The sequence below is a fragment of the Aedes aegypti genome, chromosome 2 (assembly GCF_002204515.2).
Source record: "Aedes aegypti strain LVP_AGWG chromosome 2, AaegL5.0 Primary Assembly, whole genome shotgun sequence".
Lineage (NCBI taxonomy): Eukaryota > Metazoa > Arthropoda > Insecta > Diptera > Culicidae > Aedes > Aedes aegypti.
The window spans coordinates 172,989,945-173,012,154 of NC_035108.1; the positions used below are offsets into that span (position 1 = coordinate 172,989,945).

Genomic DNA, 22,210 nt, shown 5'->3' on the forward strand with positions numbered 1-22,210 from the left:
ATTCAGCCACCCTTAATTAAGTAAGTAGCGGTATTTTGGTGCTTGAGACAAAAACGTGTTCCGCAGTGTAATTTATTTCTGCTTGATTACTAGATTTATAAAAACGGGGTTTCGTCCAATAAAAATTATCCATTACAGACAAACAGGAGAATATACTTGAAGTTGTCTGTAAAGAATTAATTTTGAGAAGAATAGTAGATAAAAATTCGAAATTCGCGCTTTTGAAAATACATTCCGTCAAACGGGGTAACTTGCAACTCTTTTCAACTTCAAAGCTATATGGATGATAAATTTTAGGATTTAGATGAGTCAAAAATCATCTGGTTTCCTAATCGCCACGTAAGGAATATCACTCGATGTTTATTTTATTGTAATTTGGTTTCCTGGGATCCAGAACGGCTAGAAACACACATTTTTCACGCTACCCCTGATATGGGGTAAATTGCAACACACAGTGCTACCTAAAGTTAACTGGCGAAAACTTAACCAATATCGTGTTATTTTGAGCATTCAGTATAGCGTTGGGTGATTTTGAATCGATGTTCTGAAAATCGATGTTTTCATTCCGATTAATCGAATTTTTGAATCGATGTTTGAAGCACATAAAATCTGGTGAATCAATTGTTTACTTTCGATTCATTGATTCGATTCATTTTGGTGAAATTTAATTTAGTATTTCTTAAAAAGTTGGTGAAGAAGAAATAGAATTTTCTACCGGCGATGGCGTATTAAGTATACCTATTTTTAATTATGAATCGTGGTTTTACGGCTAATCAGCCGAGTGGAAGTTTAACAACTACCGAAAGCTAAACATTACATATATTTTGCAATTGGATTGTGCGTTCATGAGTCTTCTCATGGTGTAGGGGTAACGTGCCCTAACTAGAGATCAGGGAGTCGTGAGTTCGATTCTCACTGAGAAGACGTGTCGCTTTTTCGCAAAACTTCACATCAATTTGTCCATTTAATCCAATTGCAAAATATATGTTATGTTTAGCTTTCGATAGTATTTAGTATATTCTTTAAAATTTAAAACTGATTTGCTTGAAAGATATTAAAAACGAATGCCAATGCAAGACAAAGGTACTCTACTCCGTGGATTATTGTTGAATTATGAGTATTTAATCTATTCGCTTAAAAAATCAATTTGTACTGTATTGGGTGTCCACTTGAGAAAAATGTGGCATATCACATGTCTTAACATCTAGTGAAAAGCCATTCAAAAGGTTAAGTGCAGGTTTTTCTACAAATACAATGTTTTTCGAGATCATGCTTCAAAACTAGTTTTTTATACATATTTTTACTAAAACGCCTTGATTGCTTTGTCTTGAAATAGCCTCTGCTGGTAAAATTTAACATCATATTTCATGCAGAAAGTTCATAATCACAGATATGCAAGTTCCCTTCGATACTATTTTTTGAAATTATTTACAGTTTTCACGATGAAAAAATAAATAATTCGAAAAACAATGCGGTGCATGTAATTTTTCTAACATTTTGTATTAAAGTTTTAATTAATTGGTTGAGGTACAATTTCAATACGATTGTGTAATTTTGCTTTTTCGTGTATTTTTGATGACAATTGGCAAGACATATTGAGCAATCAATATTAAAATTGCTGTTGCAAGTCAAAAACTTTTTTGCAGTTTTGTAGTGAAATTAATAAATCTTTTATCTAGTCTTTTTGTACTCTATTAAAAACTGTAACTGAAAGCAAATCTCTTGAACAATATATTTCTACTGTTCGTGAGGTGCTATGAACAATTCTCAGGCTTGTTTTTATACGATCAAACGTGTATTATGATTTTCACCAACAACAAACCAATAAAAAAAAAACATAACTTAAATCATTGCAAAAATCTTCTGTTTTATGCATAAAGTCCATAAGCGGTGCAATAAATGGAAACAATGTTGATCAATTCTACAGAAAACGTCAATTCGCTTACATGCCGAGGTATTGCAAGTTTCAACCCTGTTGCAAGTTACCCCGTTTGACGGCATCTCAAGGGTTAAAATCGACATTAAGACTTGCTTGGTTCAAGAAGTATAAAATGGTGAAGCCCACAAACCTGGGTAAATTGTTGGAAATCAAAATTTATGGAAAAAACATCTATGAACTCTAGAGCATAATTCAAACTCTACATCTTTAAAATTTGAACCTAAGTCTACCTAAAAACCGCAATTAGCTAAATGGAGGCAGCACTAGATTAGGCCCAAGGCCATGGTCTCGACGACTATATTTAAATTAAGACCACCTGAATGACCAAAAATAAGGCATAATCAAAGAGCCTTTATATTCATCAATTTAGGTCTTTAACATAATGCATTTTTGCTATGAGCATTTTGATTTTAGGGTCTTAGAATTATCGGATACCTGTTCGTACGCTGACAGGGAAGGGGGGGTTTGCTTCTGCAAACCTGGAGCGTCTGTACTCCATGTTAGGAGCGGCTCACAATAGCGTCTGTTCCCCATGTCAGGGGCGGCTGATCATCGTCCGAGTGCCAGAGAAGGACTCTAAGCTAAACTGCGCTTTATGGCCCTCCGAACATTTACGGGGAATGGGCCTCCGGAAATCTAGGGGATTGGTGTCAGGCCCTGCAAGCCAAACGTAAAAACACATCAGCACAGGAACGTCAACGAGAAAATACGGACCGGAACAATCGGCAAAGGCCACAGCGACGGAAATGGACTAGCGATTGGAAGCTCGGTACGTAGAACTGCAAATCTCTCAACTTCACCGGAAGCACACGCATACTCTCCGATGTACTGAAGATCCGCGGTTTCGGCATCGTAGCGCTGCAGGAGGTGTGCTTGATAGGCTCGATGGTGCGAACGTTAAGAGGTAACCATACTATCTACCAGAGCTGCGGCAACACACGTGAGCTGGGAACAGCTTTTATAGTGATGGGTGATATGCAAAGGCGCGTGATCGGGTGGTGGCTGATCAATGAAATATGCAAGTTGAGGATCAAAGGCCGGTTCTTCAACTTCAGCATCATAAACGTGAATAGCCCTCACTCCGGAAGCACTGATGATGACAAGGATGCATTTTACACACAGCTCGAACGCGAGTACGACCGCTGCCCAAGTCACGACATCAAGATCATCATATGAGTGATGGTGAAACTGTGCCCAAAACTATCCGTCATCAACAATATACGGTGTCGACGCCCACCTCGATATAACCTGGCACAACTGGCACAACCAAACGTCGCCGCCGTATACGCGCAGAATCTCGAGGTAGCGTTGTCGGAAGAGGGCGAGCTTGACGAAGCCCCTCTTGACGATTGCTGGAGCAACATTACATTAACCATCAACAACGCAGCTGAGAGCATCGTCGGGTACGTGGAAAAGAGGACATGTAACGATTGGTTCGACGAAGAATGCAGGCAGGTTTTAGAGGATAAGGATCGCGCTAGAAAAAGTCATACGGATAGCCGGGTGTCAATAATGGAGGTACGATTTTCAGAAGATCTAGCCGCGGATCGATATTGTCGGCAGAACATTTGTAACGGTGGCAGACCTGTATACCCGGCTGAAACGTGAAGCGACAAAAGTCGGCCTGGTGGTGAATGCGTCAAAAACAAAGTTCCGTAAATCGGGGTAACTTTGATAATGCGGGTAACTTTGATAGTGCGAGACCCACAACATACTAAACGAAATAACGAAGTTTCTGTTAATAAGTTAAGCAAAACAAATGCAAAAGTAAAGAGTATTAGTCTGACACTTCATGTCAAAGCTATTTTCGTTGGAATCAAGTGAACTTGAGAATTTATATGCAAATATTAGAAATTTATAAGATTTTATCATTTTTGCAACTTTTACAGACAATCTGTTCAACGATCACTATTTGATGAAATCATAATGAGTTTTTCACTTCTCCTTGACAGCCTAGTTATAGTATAACATAAATTTGATCTCAAATCTCTTAACGAAAACCATTTTTACAAACTGGGACCATTTTTGTAATATAGTGTCAAAAATATCCATGTAGCGTTCAACGCCTAGAGGTATGCATCGCCCTATAGATGTTTCGTAATTCATTCAATGTTGTTCAATTTATACTCCATTATCAAAGTTACCCCAAAACAGATAACGGACTTTCTATTGTATGAAAAATAATATATAATAATATATATAATAAAAAGTCTTTTGGCAATCTATCAAGAGCAATCGATAGCTAGTATGTCAGTACTTGTTTAAAAAATACAAATTGTAACTGTTTGAAACAAAATGCATAAAAATTGAAGTTTTCTTCGAAAAAAAAAACTAACAAAGTAACCCGTTTTTCGGTACATGCTATTAGGCGGAATCGAGCGCGACAGAGCACTCCTAGGACACAGCCATGGACCGAATAAATTGGCGTAACATCGTTAACGTAGTTTAATCAAATTAATTGATGTAACATCAACTAAATAAAATAAAATAACCCATTATTGGACTCCTACAAATTTTAATTTTGATTCCCTCAAAAGAATTGCATTTCGTTTCCATATATTCAAATTCACTCTGGATTGCGGTAGTCGTAGAACTGTTTGAAATAATAATCGATGTTTTAGATTATTTGGATCCAAAGTCTATAACTGGTGCCAGAGTATAATGTACTTCCTTCTTGTTATGTTTCACAATTGTTGAACTCCGTTCAAAACGTAATGATTACTCAATGATTCCGCGGCCGAAAAACGCCAAATGAAAGCGAAAGGAAGTTCCACATCTAAATATCGCTTTTGTTTGCCATTATCTAACTGTGCGAGTGGGTGCCTTCGGGTTTCTTGATGATCACTCATGTTCATAAGTCAGTCATAAGCCTATCGCGAGCAATGTCCCCAAAGAGATGAAAGTTGTTTGCATATTTGATTCGCGGGATTGATTCACGGTTCCTCCCTGTTTGGTGCTAATGAATTCATGAATATGATTGAGGTAGACGGCGATTTTTTTTGTCAACAAACAACTTTTAGTGATTAGGTTTATGACTGTTTAATGGATCATCAAGACTCCTGTTTTGAATTTCTTTTTTTTTGTTCCTATGGAGAAATCAACACATCACATTGAGGAGCATCAAAATTTATTGAGATGATTTTTAAGCTTAGCTCTTCGGATCTCTTCCGCCAGGGAGAAAGGTCGTCCGGTGGTCTTAGGTGGTATGATGGGCTGCTTGGTGATTCTCCGACTGTGCTCCAGATAACTGCTGTTTCCACTGGAAGAGGATGGGCGTCTTTCACGGTGTTGTGATCGCTGCGGACGTGGCCGAGACTGCCTCAACTGTTCATGGCGTTGTCGTTGACGTTGGTAGGTTTCCTGAGCTAACGGGTTTACGTAATGGTTGATCGATACCCTAGATGTATGGCTTGGATGTTCTTCTCCAAGCTCAATTTCCCTACTGACGATCTGGGAGATATGCTTACAGCTAACGTATAGGTATACTCCGTATACCGAAGCCAATACCAGTAGCACGAGAAATATTCCTGTCAAAGACAGCCAAATTGCAGTGGATGTATTATATTTGTCGTTGTCTTGTTTAATGGGAAGAAAAAATGGTGGAGTTGGAGCAGGTGTAACAGTGACTAGCATTGTTGACGTTGGAATGCCATTAGGGATTTTTTCGGTATTATCTGGTGGAATTGTGGTAAGTGTGACAATGCTTTCCTCTGTTGTTATTCTATCAGCTATGTTTGTTGTCGTAGTGTACACAAGCTCCGTAGTTGGTAGCTCTATTGTTGAATCCGTTGATGAGAGGTAGATTAGTGGAATCGATGTAGAACTCTCAATAGCGATGGTTGTAGGCACAGTATCAGGAGGAAGTGTGGATGAAGAGACACTTGCCGAACTTGGCTCTGGTGTAGATTGCGACGTTGATGTTCTTCTAGTTGTTGTTCTTGTCCGCCGTGCTGAGGTTCTTGTTGTTGTAGGATTTTCCGATGGATTATCTTCCACCTCGGGAGTGGAAAGTGCACTCGTTGTGGGTTTCGTTGAGGAAGAACTTGTGGACAGCAACTCTGTGCTCATTGTTCCCTCCGTCGTCCTCCAGGTTGTATCTGTTGTCGGAGATGTCATCTGACTGGTAGTTGTGTTATGTATGACTGTGGTTGTACTTATAACTTGAGGAATTGTTGAAAAACTTGGAGTTGATGATGTACTTGTCGATGCAGGAGTTTCTTCAGAGCTGCTTGAGGTAGAAGACGTTGAGGTTTGTACGGTTGGGATTGTCGTAGCAGGTATTTCAAGCGTAGAAGTAAGCGTTGATGAAACTGTAGTTGAGCTAGTCGATGGGAACAACGCAGTTGTTGACATCGTCGCTGGATCTTCGCTTGTAGTAAATTCAGTTGTTTTTGTTGGACTGATTTTTGTGGATGTTGTTATTGGAACCATTGTTGTGGATGTTGTTATTGGTACCATTGTTGTGGATGTTGTTGTTGGTACCTCTGTTGTGGATGTTGCTGTCGACGTCGCCGTTGCATGTGTACTTGTTATTATTTCGATCGGTGTTGTTATCGGAGTAGTTATGATAACTGTGGATGTTGTTGGATTAGACGTGGTTGTTTGATAAGGTGTTGTTGTTGTTGGATGCATTGTTGTATTCATAGTTGTTGTAATTATAGCTGGTGTAGTGGTTGGTGCTATCGTCGTTATTGTAGATGTTGTTGTAGGCGTACTGGTTGAAGTGGAAGTTGTACTGCTGGTTATTGTGGTGGTTTTTGGAATTTCAGTGGTAGTTACAGTACTTGTAAGCGTAGTAGATGGAGTTGTTATTGGCATAGTAGAAGTCACTGTTGTAGATGTGGTAGTAGTTGGAAGCACTGTTGTAGTAGATTGAGTACTTGTGCTAGTTGATCTTGTTCTCCTCGTCGTAAACACAGAAGTTGTTGTAGGTCTAGTAACCGTAGTCGTTGTTGGGCGCATTGTAGTAGTCGCCGGTGGGCTATAAAACTCATCCAGTATCATACAAAATTCTTCCAAAACGAGAGGGTTAAAGACCGTTATGTACTCAATCGCTACATCCCCGTCCTCACTCATATCAACTTCTACTTGTAATCTTGCTCTTTTGATTTCTCTTTCTACTTTTCCTGAAAAAAGACTCCAGGTTCTTGTGGCTTGACGTGTTGTCCAGATTTGAGCAGTCGTTGGCAATCCTTGCCTATCGAGTTGATCTAAATCCACTATCCTTATCGTCAATGTACACTCCGTTCTAAACACAAACTGATAGATCATTCTTATTTCCGTGTAGGCATTCATGAAAAAGCTTTCCACTGATTCGCAGCAGCTGGTACCCGCGACATCGTTCGACAAGTAATAAATTACGTTTTCTCGGTAAGGTCTAAAATTAGAAGATGCTGCGTAGGCTGAAAGACGCAATATATTCTTGCCCCCTTCCGAGCACTGTCGGATCTTGTAGGCACTGAAGTCGTTGAAATCTATCCGTTCACAAATTGCATCTGCAGCTTCCAAACTGCTCGGAAGCAAGGTCACCACAATCACAAGCCCCAAAAAGGTCGACAGCATTCTAGTTATGGCTAGGGACATCTGCAACGTTTACACCAAACAAGCTTCCGATAACGACTAACGGCAACCGCTGCCGACGGTAAATGACAAAAAATTCTTCTGCGCCTAATTGATATCGAAAACAGACAGCAACAAGTGATAACATGGCAGGGAGCATACATTCTACGTCAACACTCGATGGTCAGTTCTTTGCAAAATTGGACAATTTATCTCTCTCTTTTTCGTTGTACATACCACCTAGGAAGGCCGGTAACATGGCGCTTCGAACTGTACTGTTTCTATCGAGAGTCAATCGCCGGCAGGGTTGAATTTAGAATTGCTTCTATGTAGCACATGACTCTTGGTTTTGAGAAAAGTTATATGCATTGACCGTGATACACACAACACTTTATGCAATTTTGTAAAAAGCCACTTGACGACATATTAAGATACCTAGATCATATTGAGATGTGTTAATCATTATTTTGCAATTTCTAAAAATTGATGTGTACTGATCGTTTACAATTATCTCAAGCACCAAAACATCGCAATTATTGACACATATCCGCCTAGCACCCTGAACATAGGACAGAAGCCCCGAACGTGCAGCGTCATATAAATGGGACAGTACTTGTAGTGCCAACATCTTGTAAAAAAAATTGTTTGGGAAAAAACTATCTTCTGTAAAATTGACAGTACTACTGACGTTCACTAATTATTTCGGCAACTTATTATGGCGCTAGTGGGAAAACATTTTATTCGTTTATATCTCAGTCCAGTGAAGAGATACAAACTTGATATCTTTGACAAAGTTGATTCACCAACTGAGAATTATTCGACTAAACAGTATTAGTTCTGAAAATATTTCCAAGATGGCGCTAATGAGTAAACATTTTATTCGCTTGTATCTCAATCCAATGATGAGAAACAATTAAACAAAATTGATGTCTTCGACGAAGTAGATCATCTAAATGATACCTAGTCACCTTAGTTGGGAATCGGCTTGATGTATAAAACATCAAGGAAACAACCGCTCAAAAATTGATCCTAAATTGATCCTTTGACCGAACAATTGAACACTTACTATCGAGTTGAACAACAATAGGCTTTTTCTAATTGCATGTAACCTCGTTACACTTTTTGTATAAACCATGACACTATTTATAATTCATTTATTTAGGGAAAGTGTACCAGTTTTGGCCATAGTGGTTCCCTATTTGACCATTTGTGAAATTTTAATAACAATAACATTTTGAATCTTTTTGAATGTTTTAACATCAAGAGCACCTAGATGATCTTAAATCTTACTGTTACAATACACAATAATTTTCAAAATGCTAATATAGTCAAGTAATCACGTATGGCGAAATAGGAAACCATTATGTCTATAACTGGTACACCTACCCTAGTTAACATCTAAAAAGATAACACTGAATCAACAATTAACCGCCACAATACTCGGTTCGTGGCCGCATCTCTCCATCCTCGATTCTGCCCCACGCTTGCCAGATCGATGGGCACTTGATCTGCCCGCCTAGCTCGCTGCGCTCCACACATTCTTATATCAGCTGGATCCGAAACGAACACCATCTTTGTAGGGTTGCTGCCCGGCATTTTTGCAACATGCCCAGCCCATCGTATCCTTCCAGCTTTGGCCACCTTCTGGGTACTTAGTTCACCATTGAGTTGGGCGAGCTCATGGTTCAACCTTCGGCGCCGTTTTCCTGCACACCGCCAAAGATCGTCCTAAATACCCGACGTTTGACTGCTACCTAGGCGAGTCCTATCCCGCTCGGTCCCACCAGCTAGCATGTACTTCTTCTTGGTCACATTCACCACCAGTGCAACTTTTGCTGCCTCTCGTTTCAGGCGGGTGTACAGGTCTGCCACCTTTTCAAATGTTACTAATTTTCAAGCTACTGTAATGCCACTAATTTCGGTATTGCCGCAATGAATTATTGAATAATTTACGATATTGGTGTCGAATGATCTTGATTATCTGTTTATCTTAGAGATATGTACCCAGTTTCATAAAATGATTGTTGTTTTCCTAAGCAGAAATTATTCAGTCAGAGGGAACCAACTCGCTGAACGGTGGTCTTCAGCTCAGTCAGAGTGGACCGAGTATACATAATCCATCAAAAAATCAGAGGTATCAGATGTATCAGAGGTTTGAATTATTTCACACAATTTTTCACACCTCCCATCGTCGCTCTGTTCTCGTCCATGATTTTCCATAGCTCTACGCGGTCGATACTATCGTATGCCTCTTTGAAATCGATGAAAAGATTATGCGTTGGGACCAGGTATTCACGACATTTTTGGAGGATTTGCCGTACAGTAAAGATCTGATCCGTTGTCGATCGGCCGTCAACGAAGCCGGCTTGATAACTTCCCACGAACTCGTTTACTACAGGTGACAGACGACGGAAGATGATATGGGATAATACTTTGTAGGCAACATTTAGAATTGTATTCGCTCGAAAGTTCTCACAATCTATCTTGTAGCCTTTCTTGTAGATGGGGCACTAGACTGATGCAAATTTTGAAGTTTTTGCTCTTCTATGCTTAAGGTGAAGATGAATCGAAGCCAAACCTCAAATTTTCAAGAGCACGGAAGCATCGTAGAAACAAAGTTTTTTTTTATGAAAATGAAAGCAAATTTTCTCAGGAATAAAAAAAATATTAACTGGAAACAGTTTTCCACAAAATTTTCCACCGTTGAGAAAATTCGTAAAAAAAAAGCCGGAAAAACTATGCTCCAACTCGTGAAAAATTTTACACTGACAAGGGATTCTTTTTTTTCTATGAAACAAATAAGATTATTATTTTGTTTTCCGCTGAGAGTTCGACTGTATTTTCAATGATTGATGAAATATCGGCAACGCAGTCTTTTCTGTTAAAAACGAGTTTTATTATTTAACCCGACGTTTCGACGCTGGTATGGCGTCTTCTTCAGGGGAAAAATGATACGTTCGTTTTGTGTCTAGGGTTATGGCTAACTTTAAATGTCAAGTGTAATAATTTTTGGTACATGACTCAATTGAAATGAACTTTAGGATATTTCAAGCTATTTTTCGAAACAATTTGCGCGCTTTATCTGTAGAATTCTTAGTTGGACCTTCACTGTTATTTGTTGCAACGGTTTTCCGGTTTGAAGAAGACGCCATACCAGCGTCGAAACGTCGGGTTAAATAATAAAACTCGTTTTTAACAGAAAAGACTGCGTTGCCGATATTTCATCAATTATTATTTTGTTTATTTTATTTATTCAATTATTCAGTATATAACTTACGTTTTCATCTTAATAATATCTAAACCAAGAAAATACAGCATGATTTGTTCTTAATAATACAAAGAAACGAAAATCTTCTGGTGTTAGCAACCAAAAAATCTTCCCGGTTGAAAAAATAGATAGTACAGTGAAACCTCCATGAGTCGATATTGAAGGGACCATCGACTCAAGGAAATATCGAGACAAGGAACAGCAATCCTTTGGAAAGCTGCTTCTAGGGACCATCATAGCAACCATGAAATTTTGTTTTTAGTATGGTTCCATGACTCTATATTCAAGGGACCATCGAGTTAAAGAATTATCGAGTTATAGAATATACAGTCACAAAAAATCACAAAACCGAAGGATCAAATTTATGTATTCGCAGTACACATATGATCACTTCTGTAAGAAAGCAATATTGTTTTGTTGATAGTACTTTACAAACTAATATTTGTAAACTTTTTTCGAAATGGATTTTAATTTAAAAGTGAAATTTTTCAATAGTAGTTCAATACATCAAGCAGTCCTCAAAAGCTGTCGAATATCTCAATGAAGTATTTTGAATTTTTCCAATACCATTATAATACCAAATTGAGGTATTGACTACTGAACAATACCTAATTTTGGTATGATATCAAAATATGGTATTCATATGTTTTTGCGAGTTATTCTTTCCTTCTCGAGATGCAGTTCAAATTTCAAGTCAATCGGTTGGCTAGAAGCAGAAATGCAGGTATCCAAAATTGACTATTTTGTATGAAAATCAGCCTTTGTGTACTTTATTCATGCCAGCACTGTATTTTTTTTTTTTAATTAGAGACAAACTGGAAACTTTAAGAAAGTAAAATCATAAGGAGATTTGGAGAAAAATGGATTTGAAGGTTTTTAACAATTTTACACTCCATACCAATTATATAGATGCCAAAAAAAACGAGCCAGTCTTCTTAGAATTGTTACATTTTTTCCATTAGACGGAAAAATTACCTAAAAACACAATTGGAAAATTTAAAAACAATTGAATTTTTCAATGTTTATTGCACATAACCGGAAATGTCACTTGCACCACTTTGCATTTGGGCCCCTCATATCTTTGGACCGACCATCTCGTTAAAAACTCAAATTCAGTACGTTGATTAGTGAAATCCCAGAACGTGCGGAATTTTGTTTTGTCCCCTTTTTGAGATCTGACCTGAGCCTCCTGAAGCCCAAATTTGACACTGAATCATATACAAAAGTTTAAGTCATATTTTAAATGCTTGGTGAATTGGATTACCAAAAATACTTGTAAATCAAAGTAAATATATTATTCAAACATCGATCAAAACAGTATTTCATACGACTTCAACGACATGCAGCATAAAACTCATGCGCTTAAATATTTCTGATAAGGAAAACCGATTCAACAACCCACAATTTAGTGAAGACGCATAATTTGATCTTCGAAACACGCAAACAAGTTATTGTTGTTCCGCAGTGTTATGCAACGCAGTAGAGTTGCGTTATGAAAAGGCGTTGTGTAATTATCGTTACGACACTCCTGTAATTCAATACTGGAATTTAGGCCAAAACTATTAGTTCTCCACATTTCTGGATCATTTCCAAGTAAAGTAGATTTCTGTCCATTTCACCAATGGACTTCATTTTTTTCAAACAAAATGCTTCGGCACAAAATTAACATCCTTGGCCTTCTACCACTCCAAAACCTCTTTCGAGTAATGGCACGAGGCCCAATACAGCCAGGAAATCGTAGGACCATCGTGTGACCTCAGCAGAGGAAGTAGACGAGGAATTTTTTTAGGTACACCTACCGTATTCTGCCGTGCATCGCGATTAGGCGCCTTTGGGACTTTGTTCTTATTTAGTACTTCACGGTTTTTCGCATCTTGCACGAAAGTAGGGATTCCTCTTGAAAGCTAGAACTATTCATTTGCAATCCTTAACACTATACGGCCAAGAGGTGCAATTGCTTCAGGTGCAATTGCTCCTACGGAGCAATCTCCACAGATGCTGGAGGGGATCATCGAGGGGCTCTTTCCGCGCCACAACCCTAGCCCATGGCCTCCTTTTGTAGGACAGCCGGGGATTGGGGCTGGCGATGAGGATAGAGTAACCGATGAGGAACTTGTAGGGATTGCAAAATCCCTAAGCATGGGGAAGGCACCAGGTCCGGACGGAGTTCCAAACCTGGCCCTCAAAGTCGCAATCTTGGAGGCTCCCGGTATGTTAAGATCTGCTATGCAGATATGCCTGGACGAGGGAGTATTTCCAGATGCGTGGAAGAGGCAGAGCCTGGTACTATTGCCAAAGGCGGGGAAACCACCTGGTGACCCGTCGGCGTATAGACCAATATGCTTGATTGACACGGCGGGGAAGGTGCTCGAGAAGATCATCCTCAACAGACTGTTGAGGTACACTGAGAGTGTAAATGGTCTCTCAAGCAACCAGTTCGGCTTCCGGAAAGGGAAGTCCACCGTAGACGCTATTCTGACGGTTAAGAAAACCGCTGAGATAGCACTCCAGCGTAAGAGGAGGGGGATTCGCTACTGCGCAGTAGTGACTCTGGATGTAAGGAACGCATTTAATAGTGCCAGTTGGGCGGCTATTGCCGATGCGCTCCTGCGTCTGGGGATACCCGAGTACCTGTACAAGATTCTCGGAAGTTACTTCCAGAATCGGGTATTAGTCTATGACACAGAGGTGGGTCGGAAGTGCTTTCACATAACCTCAGGAGTCCCGCAAGGTTCCATCCTGGGTCCGGTGTTATGGAATGTCATGTACGACGAGGTGTTGAGATTAAAATTCCCGGCGGGTGTGGTCATCGTTGGCTTTGCCGACGATATTACGCTGGAGGTCTACGGTGAATCGATCGAAGAAGTGGAATTGACTGCAACCCACTCGATCGCAATTGTGGAGGAGTGGATGAGCTCCAGGAAACTGGAATTGGCTCACCACAAAACTGAGGCGGTTGTTGTCAACAACCGAAAGTCGGTGCAGCAAGCGGTGATCAGTGTAGGCGACTGCACGATCACTTCGAAGCGCTCCGTCAAACACTTGGGGGTGATGATCGACGATAAACTTACCTTCGGTAGCCACGTCGATTATGCCTGCAAGAGAGCCTCCACAGCTATTGTGGCACTGTCCCGGATTATGTCCAATAGCTCTGCGGTGTACGCCAGCAAGCGAAAGCTTCTGGCCAGTGTCGCCTCGTCCATACTGAGGTATGGTGGCCCGGCTTGGGGCACGGCCTTAAGTACCAAGAGCTACCGTAGCAAGCTAGAGAGTACTTATAGGCTAATGTGCCTGAGGGTTGCGAGCGCGTACCGTACCGTGTCACACGATGCACTCTGCGTCATCACCGGTATGGTGCCTATTGGTATCCTTATCATGGAAGACATAGAGTGCTTCGAAATGCGCGGCACAAGAGGCATACGCAGGACTGCCAGACTGGCCTCCATGGTCAAATGGCAGCGTGCGTGGGACAGTTCCACTAAGGGAGTGTGGACTCACAGGTTGATTCCGAGGTTAGATATCTGGGTCAATAGGCGCCATGGGGAACTAACATTCCACCTGACACAGGTCCTTTCGGGCCATGGTTGCTTTAGACAGTATCTACACCGTTTCGGTCATGCGGGTTCTCCCGAATGTCCAGTTTGTGCAGGTTTAGAGGAAACGGCGGAACACGTTTTGTTCGTGTGCCCGCGTTTCCGCACAATGCGTGACCGCATGTTAGCCACATGCGGTCGGGACACGACTCCGGACAATTTGGTCCAGAGGATGTGTGAAGACGAGTTTGGCTGGAATGCCAATTCATCGGCTATCACCCACATCGTCTCGGAACTGCAAAGGAGGTGGCGAGTGGACTCGAGGAGTGGCTAGTGCAGACGCTAAACAACAGGTGGTCCAAGGGTTCGCAGTCGGCTACGTAGGTCATACCGGTGCCCTACGGTCGAAATCGACCCTTACAGCGATTAAGTGGCCGCGGGGAGAACATCCTGGTAGCGCTGCTGTCGTAGCGCCGGCCTACTGGGTTGGTACGAGCCTCTGGTTGTTCGGGGCAGGTGGAGGCCCCGTCGTCAGCAATCCCAGCTGGTGCTAGCTGATAGGGCCTGAGCCTTCAGTAGGTCAAATTGCGAAGCCCGCAGTATCAGTTCTTGATACCTGCGGTGCAGCTGGGCGCGGGCGTAGTGGTCGACCCTGCCCGCTTTCAGCGGACAACGGGAGGTGAGGACCACCTGGGAAGCTGGCAAAGCGCCAGCATGCTACCTTGGTGGACCCCCCTAAGCGTGTCATCGATGTTCGTTGCTGCATGGCTACGCAGCTAACCTGGAGGATGCGATGTGCAATAGCCCCTCTCCGAAGCAATGCCTTCTTGGTGGTCCCGGAGAGACGAAGGGTTTGGCGGCAATGGAAATGGTTTAGTGGGTCGGGGGTGTAGTCCTGTTTACAGCTTGCATGTAGTAAATGGTCCCTAACCCCACACGGCGTCTGTTGAGCAGATTATCCCCCCATTGCTTAAAAGAAAAAAAAAAAAAAAAAAAAAAAAAAAAAAAAAAAAAAAAAAAAAAAAAAAAAAAAAAAAAAAAAAAAAAAACACTATACGGAGATCCATTTTTGCCACTTTTTTCTTTCCGATCGATGGTCAAATGTTCGTGGTACCAATTTAAAACAGGATACATCTTAGAATGTACCATTCCCTGCTTTCTGCTGGTGGCCCGATTAAATAGATCCGGATTTTTGAGGTACGTGCGCAAAATTTCTTTGCGCTGCTGCTGTTCTTCCGACTTCATCTCAACAATGATTGCACAACTGCTAGTGAGAGTAATACAGCGTAAACAAATACACAAATACAAATTACATAAAGAGTTTCAATAAAAAATACCCAACATGTAAGATGTTACAGCCATTTAAAAGTGGTGCAATTTGATTCCGTACACCCTTTATGCGCCGATGAATGATTCCCATGTTGTTTTGTTGAATTTTATAGGTTGGATTATATATTTTTTGATCGATAACTGTGGGTTCATATTTTTTGGGACCTCCTAATGCCACAAAATGTCAAAATGTAGAAAAATCATCTTAGTAATTAAAAGTTATTTTTTTCCTCCAACTTTTGCAAACTGGAACACTGTGCGTACGTATGTAAGGTAGTGTAGTTTTTTTTTGCTTCTATAGTTACGTTTAAACCATTCCGCGAAAACGTTCTTCATTGGGAGACCAAATAAAACAAAACGCATTGATTGTGAACCGAGATTATATTATATGCGATCGCATCGCAACCATAATCACAATTCATGTGAAACCCGATAAACCATGAAGAAATATGTCCAAATCGCAATCACGTTCTTCTTTCAGGAATCGTTCATTAAAACATTTCTCCACGATCTGAAGGGAGGAGGGATTCGTTAGAGGCGATTCCACCAACAGCAGAAGTAGCAATTGCATGCCAATCTCCAGCTGTGCGCGCCCAGCTTCAACCTGCATATAGTATGGCATTAGCAGCAGCCCACTATAGGGTCTGGCCCAGCATGGGGTCTGAGGTCCAACTGATTATTGTCTGCCACGAGTGGCACGGACCTATGTTTGATTGTGTCGTCCTGAGCGCGCGCTAAGATTTATAGGGATAAGTTAATGAACTTTGTATATGTCCGTCCGCTGGTAGACTTCTGGGCTGTTCTGTTGCATTCCCGGAGTAAACTTATTTTGCCTCTTTCGCGATCGTGGTCAGCTCGTAGGCATCGGAAAGAGCAGCTTTGGTGCGGTGACCACAGGGTCATTGGAAGCAATCATGTTGGATGGATACCTACTGCTTGGGATGTCTGCATCGTTGATATGAAAAATTTCATTATCATTTGATATTCTCGATTATTTGTCGCAGTTGAAAGAAAAGATAGCTGGTAACAAATGATAATCGAAAAATATGCTCTGATGCTCCATATTTAAGACAGTTAAACTCAATATATTTTACCGTTAATGTGCGTATACATATTATCTCTGCTCTTGGAAATTTACCTAAAGCAATACAACAGTATTTATCGGTGCTACAAAAACAGTACCTTCAGAACTATGTTTCTGCTATTCATCCCTTTACGATTCTTGTTTGGACCAATGCCTTCGATTTTTTATTGGACTCGTGAATGAAAGCTTGGACGTTTCTCCGGAATGCGCGCTTTCTTGTAAGGATAAAATGATTAATCTTGATAATTGCATCGAAATGAGCAATCAGTCCGGTGCTTTTGACAAATTTTCCAAACACCAAATTGAAGCAGTCTCTAGCCCAGGCTCACGGTGTACTATATTGAGAAGGTGATATATGTACTCAGAAAACTGACAGCTACTTGACGACGTCATTCCTATCCATCTCGAACAAATTTGTGAAAAAAATGATCTAGTGGCCCGGACGGTATAAGGTACGATAGGAGTGACGTCACATGTTTACAACCAAATTAGATGTTTACACTAGTAAAGAGCCTGCCTTGTTAATTTTTATGCCGTGGCCCAGGCTCTTTGATTCAAGTAAGGAAGCAAAGAGTGCCGCCTGTCGTGGTCAGTTGTTTTGAATTTGGGGGATTAAGGCACCCAAATCGCAAAGAAAGGAGACTGTCGCGTCTTGCCGGAAACTATTAAAAATCGCGATCTTTCTCCCAAACATCTTGAAGAGAAGAAGCACAAGTTTTATACTAATACAGTGAAACCTCCATGAGTCGATATTGAAGAGACCATTGACTCATGGAAATATCGAGTCATGGAACAGCAATCCTTTGGAAAGCTACTTCTAGGGACCATCATAGTAACCATGAAATTTTGTTTTTAGTACTCATGGAGGTATCACTGTACCGACAAAACTGAACGTTTGTTCAAAGTCGTCTTGAAAGGTCTCTCAAGTGACTATAAGCCACCTGAAGAGATCTAAAATGGAATAAATGTTTCACTTGGATTTTCCCCAGTCCAAGTTATCATTATGAAAAAGAGAACCCAATCTGGCATTGTTCGTAATGGGCTTTCTCAAGAATATTATTTAGTTCACTTCAACAAAAGTGATCAAAATAATATTAAAGCTTCAGAAAAAGCAAGACTTAGGGGCCCAGATAGCCGTAGGGGTAAACGCGCAGCTATTCAGCAAGACCAAGCTGAGGGTCGTAGGTTCGAATCCCACCGGTCGTACCTGCCACACGATATACGCATGCAAAAATGGTCATTGGTACAGTAAGCTCTCAGTTAATAACTGTGGAAGTGCTCATAAGAACACTAAGCTGAGAAGCAGGCTCTGTCCCAGTGAGGACGTAATGCCAGAAAGAAGAAGAAAAAGCAAGACTTATGTTCGATGTCTGTGTGACATTGGAACAAAAGAGGAAATTTCCTGAACCCGTCTAAGTGCCGTCGGTGCCAAAAGTGGTACAAAACATTGCCGCATGGATGCTAAATGTATGATTTGCGGAGGTTCTTCTCACGCTAAGGACGTCGGTCCTGTGAAGCATGATACCAAATTGTATGCGCAAATTGCGGGAGCAACCATAATTCTAACGATTGTGATTGCCCTTCTCGCAAACGAATCGTCGAGGCTCGTGACAGATACACAGTAACAGTAACGTTTTCCGTTTCCGAAATTCCCCAGGAAGAATTCCAACAATGCTTATTTTCCAGTTAACGATCACTTGCTCAACCCCTATACCGGCTGCTTCATTTTCTACCGCTAAAAATATTCGGACCACGATAACATTTTTGTTTCTCGATATTTTTGCACCATCTTTTTACAAGACCTAAAAAAAACTCAAATTGATGATCTAGTTTTTATAATATTCCGATGTTCTTTGGGGGACCGACATTCTTCATATAAAAGGGGTTAATATTCATACCCATCAGGTGAATTATAATCATGCTCATTTAGAAACTGATTTTGTTCCGTCGGGTAGCCGCTCGGATCTTGTAATTTCGAATGGAAAATCCTATGCCAACTTAGTAGCAGGTAATTCAAACTCCTTGCTTTTTCATACTACGAGCAACCGTTCTAATTATTTCAAATGAAAAAAAAAAACCCTTGCCGCCGCAGGAAACTTCTATTCTGCCTCTTCATCTACCAACAATCCTAACAGAAAATCATCAGATAATGTTTCTTTAATATGTCTCCGACTGATCAAGATTTTCTAGCTGAACAATTGAATCAAATGATTGATGCAATGTTCAAAATCAGCTGTTCAATTTTCTAACAGCTAATAACATACATATAACACTTACCGATAAGCTAAACATTACATTTACTTTGCAATTGAATTGAATGGACAAATTGATGTGAAGTTTTGCAAAAAAGTTACACGTCTTCTCAGTGAGAATCGAATTCACGACTCCCTGATCTCTAGTTAGGGCGCGTTACCTCTACGCCATGAGAGGCCTCATGGACGCAGAAGTTAACCTGAATTCGATTTCGAGTTTTAAAAATATAAATTTTAATGCTTTGAAACAGCATGCATACATATTCAAGTTTTCTTCGAAAAAACTATCAAAGTTACCCCGTTATACGGTATATTATATTTTAGCCCAGGGTTTCTCAGCCGGTGGTCCGCGGACCCCTAGGGGGCCGTGACGAGCTCTCAGGGGGTCCGTGAAGCCATTGAGAATAAGTGTAGTTTCTCTTGATATGAGGAATCTGTTCCTAATATATTAGGCGCCTTCCACAAATTACGTAGCAGAGCATAGAAGCCCATTAGCTGACGATTTCTGAAAAAATCTTCTATTGGTTCCTTAAATGTTTGATACAATTTTTTTTATTAGGTAGGGCCGTGTTCTTGTTACTATTTTGGCAAATTTTCCCGCGTAAATAACATCTATGCCAAATTTGAACCTTGACACTTTTGATCATGTTTGACGTTCACTTAGTCGACAAAAACGCCACAGGGGCTCAGCTTTTTAACACTGGGGTTGTTCCTGTCTGGCATTTCAGAAGGGATAGGAAAACAAAATACACGCAAAAGTTTAGTATAAACAAGGTTAAGGTTTGACAAAATCTCATAAATCATGAAAAATGTTTGTTGGCCGTGAACCAACAAAATGCATTTAAAAATTGAGTAAATACAAATGTGTTTCTGGCCTAAACTTAAGCGTTTGGTACTAAAATTGGGACTGGGCTTTAGGATTCTATTGACTCCTAGAAATATATTTGTTGAGGAACTAGTGGGATTTGGAATGTTGAAGAATGTATACCTTTGTTTCACGTCGGCAAGCAGTGTTGATAGACTCACACTCAAAATCTCAATCAATACGCTCTCCCGTGAGAGCAAACTCATTAGACATCTGCTTTGCAAATCTCACGCTTGAGATTTTGATGCAAAATCAACTCAATCAACTCAAACCGTAAAAAATGATTCAGTCGCAAAACCCGGCAAAAACTCGTGAAACCTGAATGTTGTTGTTTACGTTAAAAAGGATGAACATAATTTTACCAGACTAACAAGAAATTATTGCCATGTGGGAGTAAACTGTGGAAATACGAGACAATGAGTTAAAAAGGTGAGCCAACTCAACCATGATTTTTTGACTGCTGAGTTGCATGATTGACAACTCACGCATGAAAAATCTCAAGCGTGAGTTGTGAGAAATTGAGTTTTTCACAACACTGTCGGCAAGATATTTTGAAAGCTACTGAGCTCATATTTGGGCTTAAATGCGTTGTTTTTAAGAATCATTCTAATTGTATAGTTTCGGCCGAGAGAAATTCACCATCTTAAAATGAATCGTTGTTGTCCCAAGTTTTTCTTTACTCTATTTTAAAACCGAAAGGATCATAGCTGGACTTTTGCATTTGGTTGATTGCATTTGATTTCAAGAACATTCAACTTTGAGGGTCCACGAGACATTTGTAAAGCTTCAAAGAGGGTCACAGCACCGAAAAGGTTGAGAACCACTGTTTTAGCCTATTGCATAAATCTTTTCAATACTGGAATAAGAAAAAAAGAACAAATAGAAACCTTGAAAACTTTATAACCCCTAGGCACGGCATAATAATTGACAATGCAGGCTCTTTACTTGTGTAAACATCGACTTTGGTTGTAAGCATGTGACGTCACTCCACTATCGTATCATATACCATCCGGATCACTAGATCATTTTTTTTTCGCAAATTTGTTCGAGATGGATAGGAATGACATCGTCTAATACCTGTCAGTTTTCGGAATATATGTACCGTGCACCCCCGCTAATTTGAACGGCACCTCAGGCAAACCATCGGGGTTCATTTTTAATTGGAACATCTAGTCACCCTAGAAACGTGTTTCTGGTTACCTCTTTCACTGTTTTGTGTTGATTCTGCGTTCCGTTCTACAGCGTTCCATCTCACTTCACTCCGTTCCATGAGCTAAATGACGTTTGAACCATTTTTAATCTGAACGATGTGCAAATTAGCGGGGTACAGATTAAAAAGTGTTCAGATTAAATGTGGTCAAACCAACGGGGGTACCCGGTATCACCTTTTCCATATAGTACACCGTGCCTAAATTTTCATCAAAATGATCTGAGTATGCCTGGGAGTGTGTGGTCATTACTTCGTCACGCAAAAAAAAATGCATTTTATGTGACACAAAACTATGAACTGTATCGGGCTCTTGAGGTTTCATAGAAGGAACTTGTAAATTTCTGTTGATTTCATAAAGTAGGTCCATAACATATATCAAGCTCAATTAAAATTCATTTAAAAAAATGAAAAGAATCTTATTTGTGTATTCTACGAAATTATGAGCTGCATTTATGGTTCATGAGATATAGTTGTTAATGTTTGCCCTTTCGACTGCAATTAATCATTCGTTATGAGATGCTTTGCTTTGTAAGAAACATATATAAAAGAAATCATTCTTAACTTAACTTAACACGGAATTTTGACAAATTTCACGCTAGGGCCAAACAATCAAACTGATTTTTATTGTTCATCAAATATAAAAAAGTTAGAGGTTGTTTTCGAGATATGACCGCCAAGTTGACGTTGGATAACGTTAGTTTCTTTTATTTCCTGGTTTGAGACCATCAGGAACTTATGAAAGATTTGTAGGTACTGCTAAAAATCTAATCAATTTTCACACTATTATTTGCATTTAAATTTTGACGTATTATGGACGTATTTTGGGTCATGCATCAATTACGTCACGCTCCAAGGGGGGGAGAGGGTTCCAGCCAAGCGTGACAAGCCTTACATTTTTTCCGGAGACCTGATACAAAAAGTGTGACAAAGGGAAGGGGGGGTCGAAAAAATTGAAATTTAGCGTGACATAATTTGTGTACCATCCCACAGGCTTGATAATACTCCTCAACACCATCAGAGTTCGGTGACATACTCTAGAGCAGCGTGCGAGGGAGCAAAAAAATGCTAAGCAGAGAGGCAACGAAAATTGAGCGAGGAAGATGTAGCACAAAACACACCAGAGTAAAATTCCATCAATAAAGAATGCTCTTACAACTTCCCAAGGACTGCA

General features: G+C 40.3%; 1 protein-coding gene across 1 annotated transcript; it reads right to left on the minus strand.

Annotated features, from left to right (window-relative positions):
* Positions 1-5,049: 5,049 nt before the first annotated feature.
* On the minus strand, positions 5,050-7,568 carry LOC110676207 (mucin-5AC-like). Its single transcript, XM_021843176.1, has 2 exons — positions 6,977-7,568; positions 5,050-6,920 (listed from the first exon to the last, which is right to left on the minus strand). Exon 2 carries the CDS (start codon positions 6,899-6,901, stop codon positions 5,060-5,062), a length of 1,842 nt encoding a protein of 613 aa, XP_021698868.1. The 5' UTR covers positions 6,902-6,920; positions 6,977-7,568; the 3' UTR covers positions 5,050-5,059.
* Positions 7,569-22,210: the final 14,642 nt, after the last annotated feature.

What these genes read in the sequence shown, in the direction of transcription:
- LOC110676207 (XM_021843176.1), bottom strand. Translation starts at nt 6,901, where the DNA reads ATGCGCCCAACAACGACTACGGTTACTAGACCTACAACAACTTCTGTG.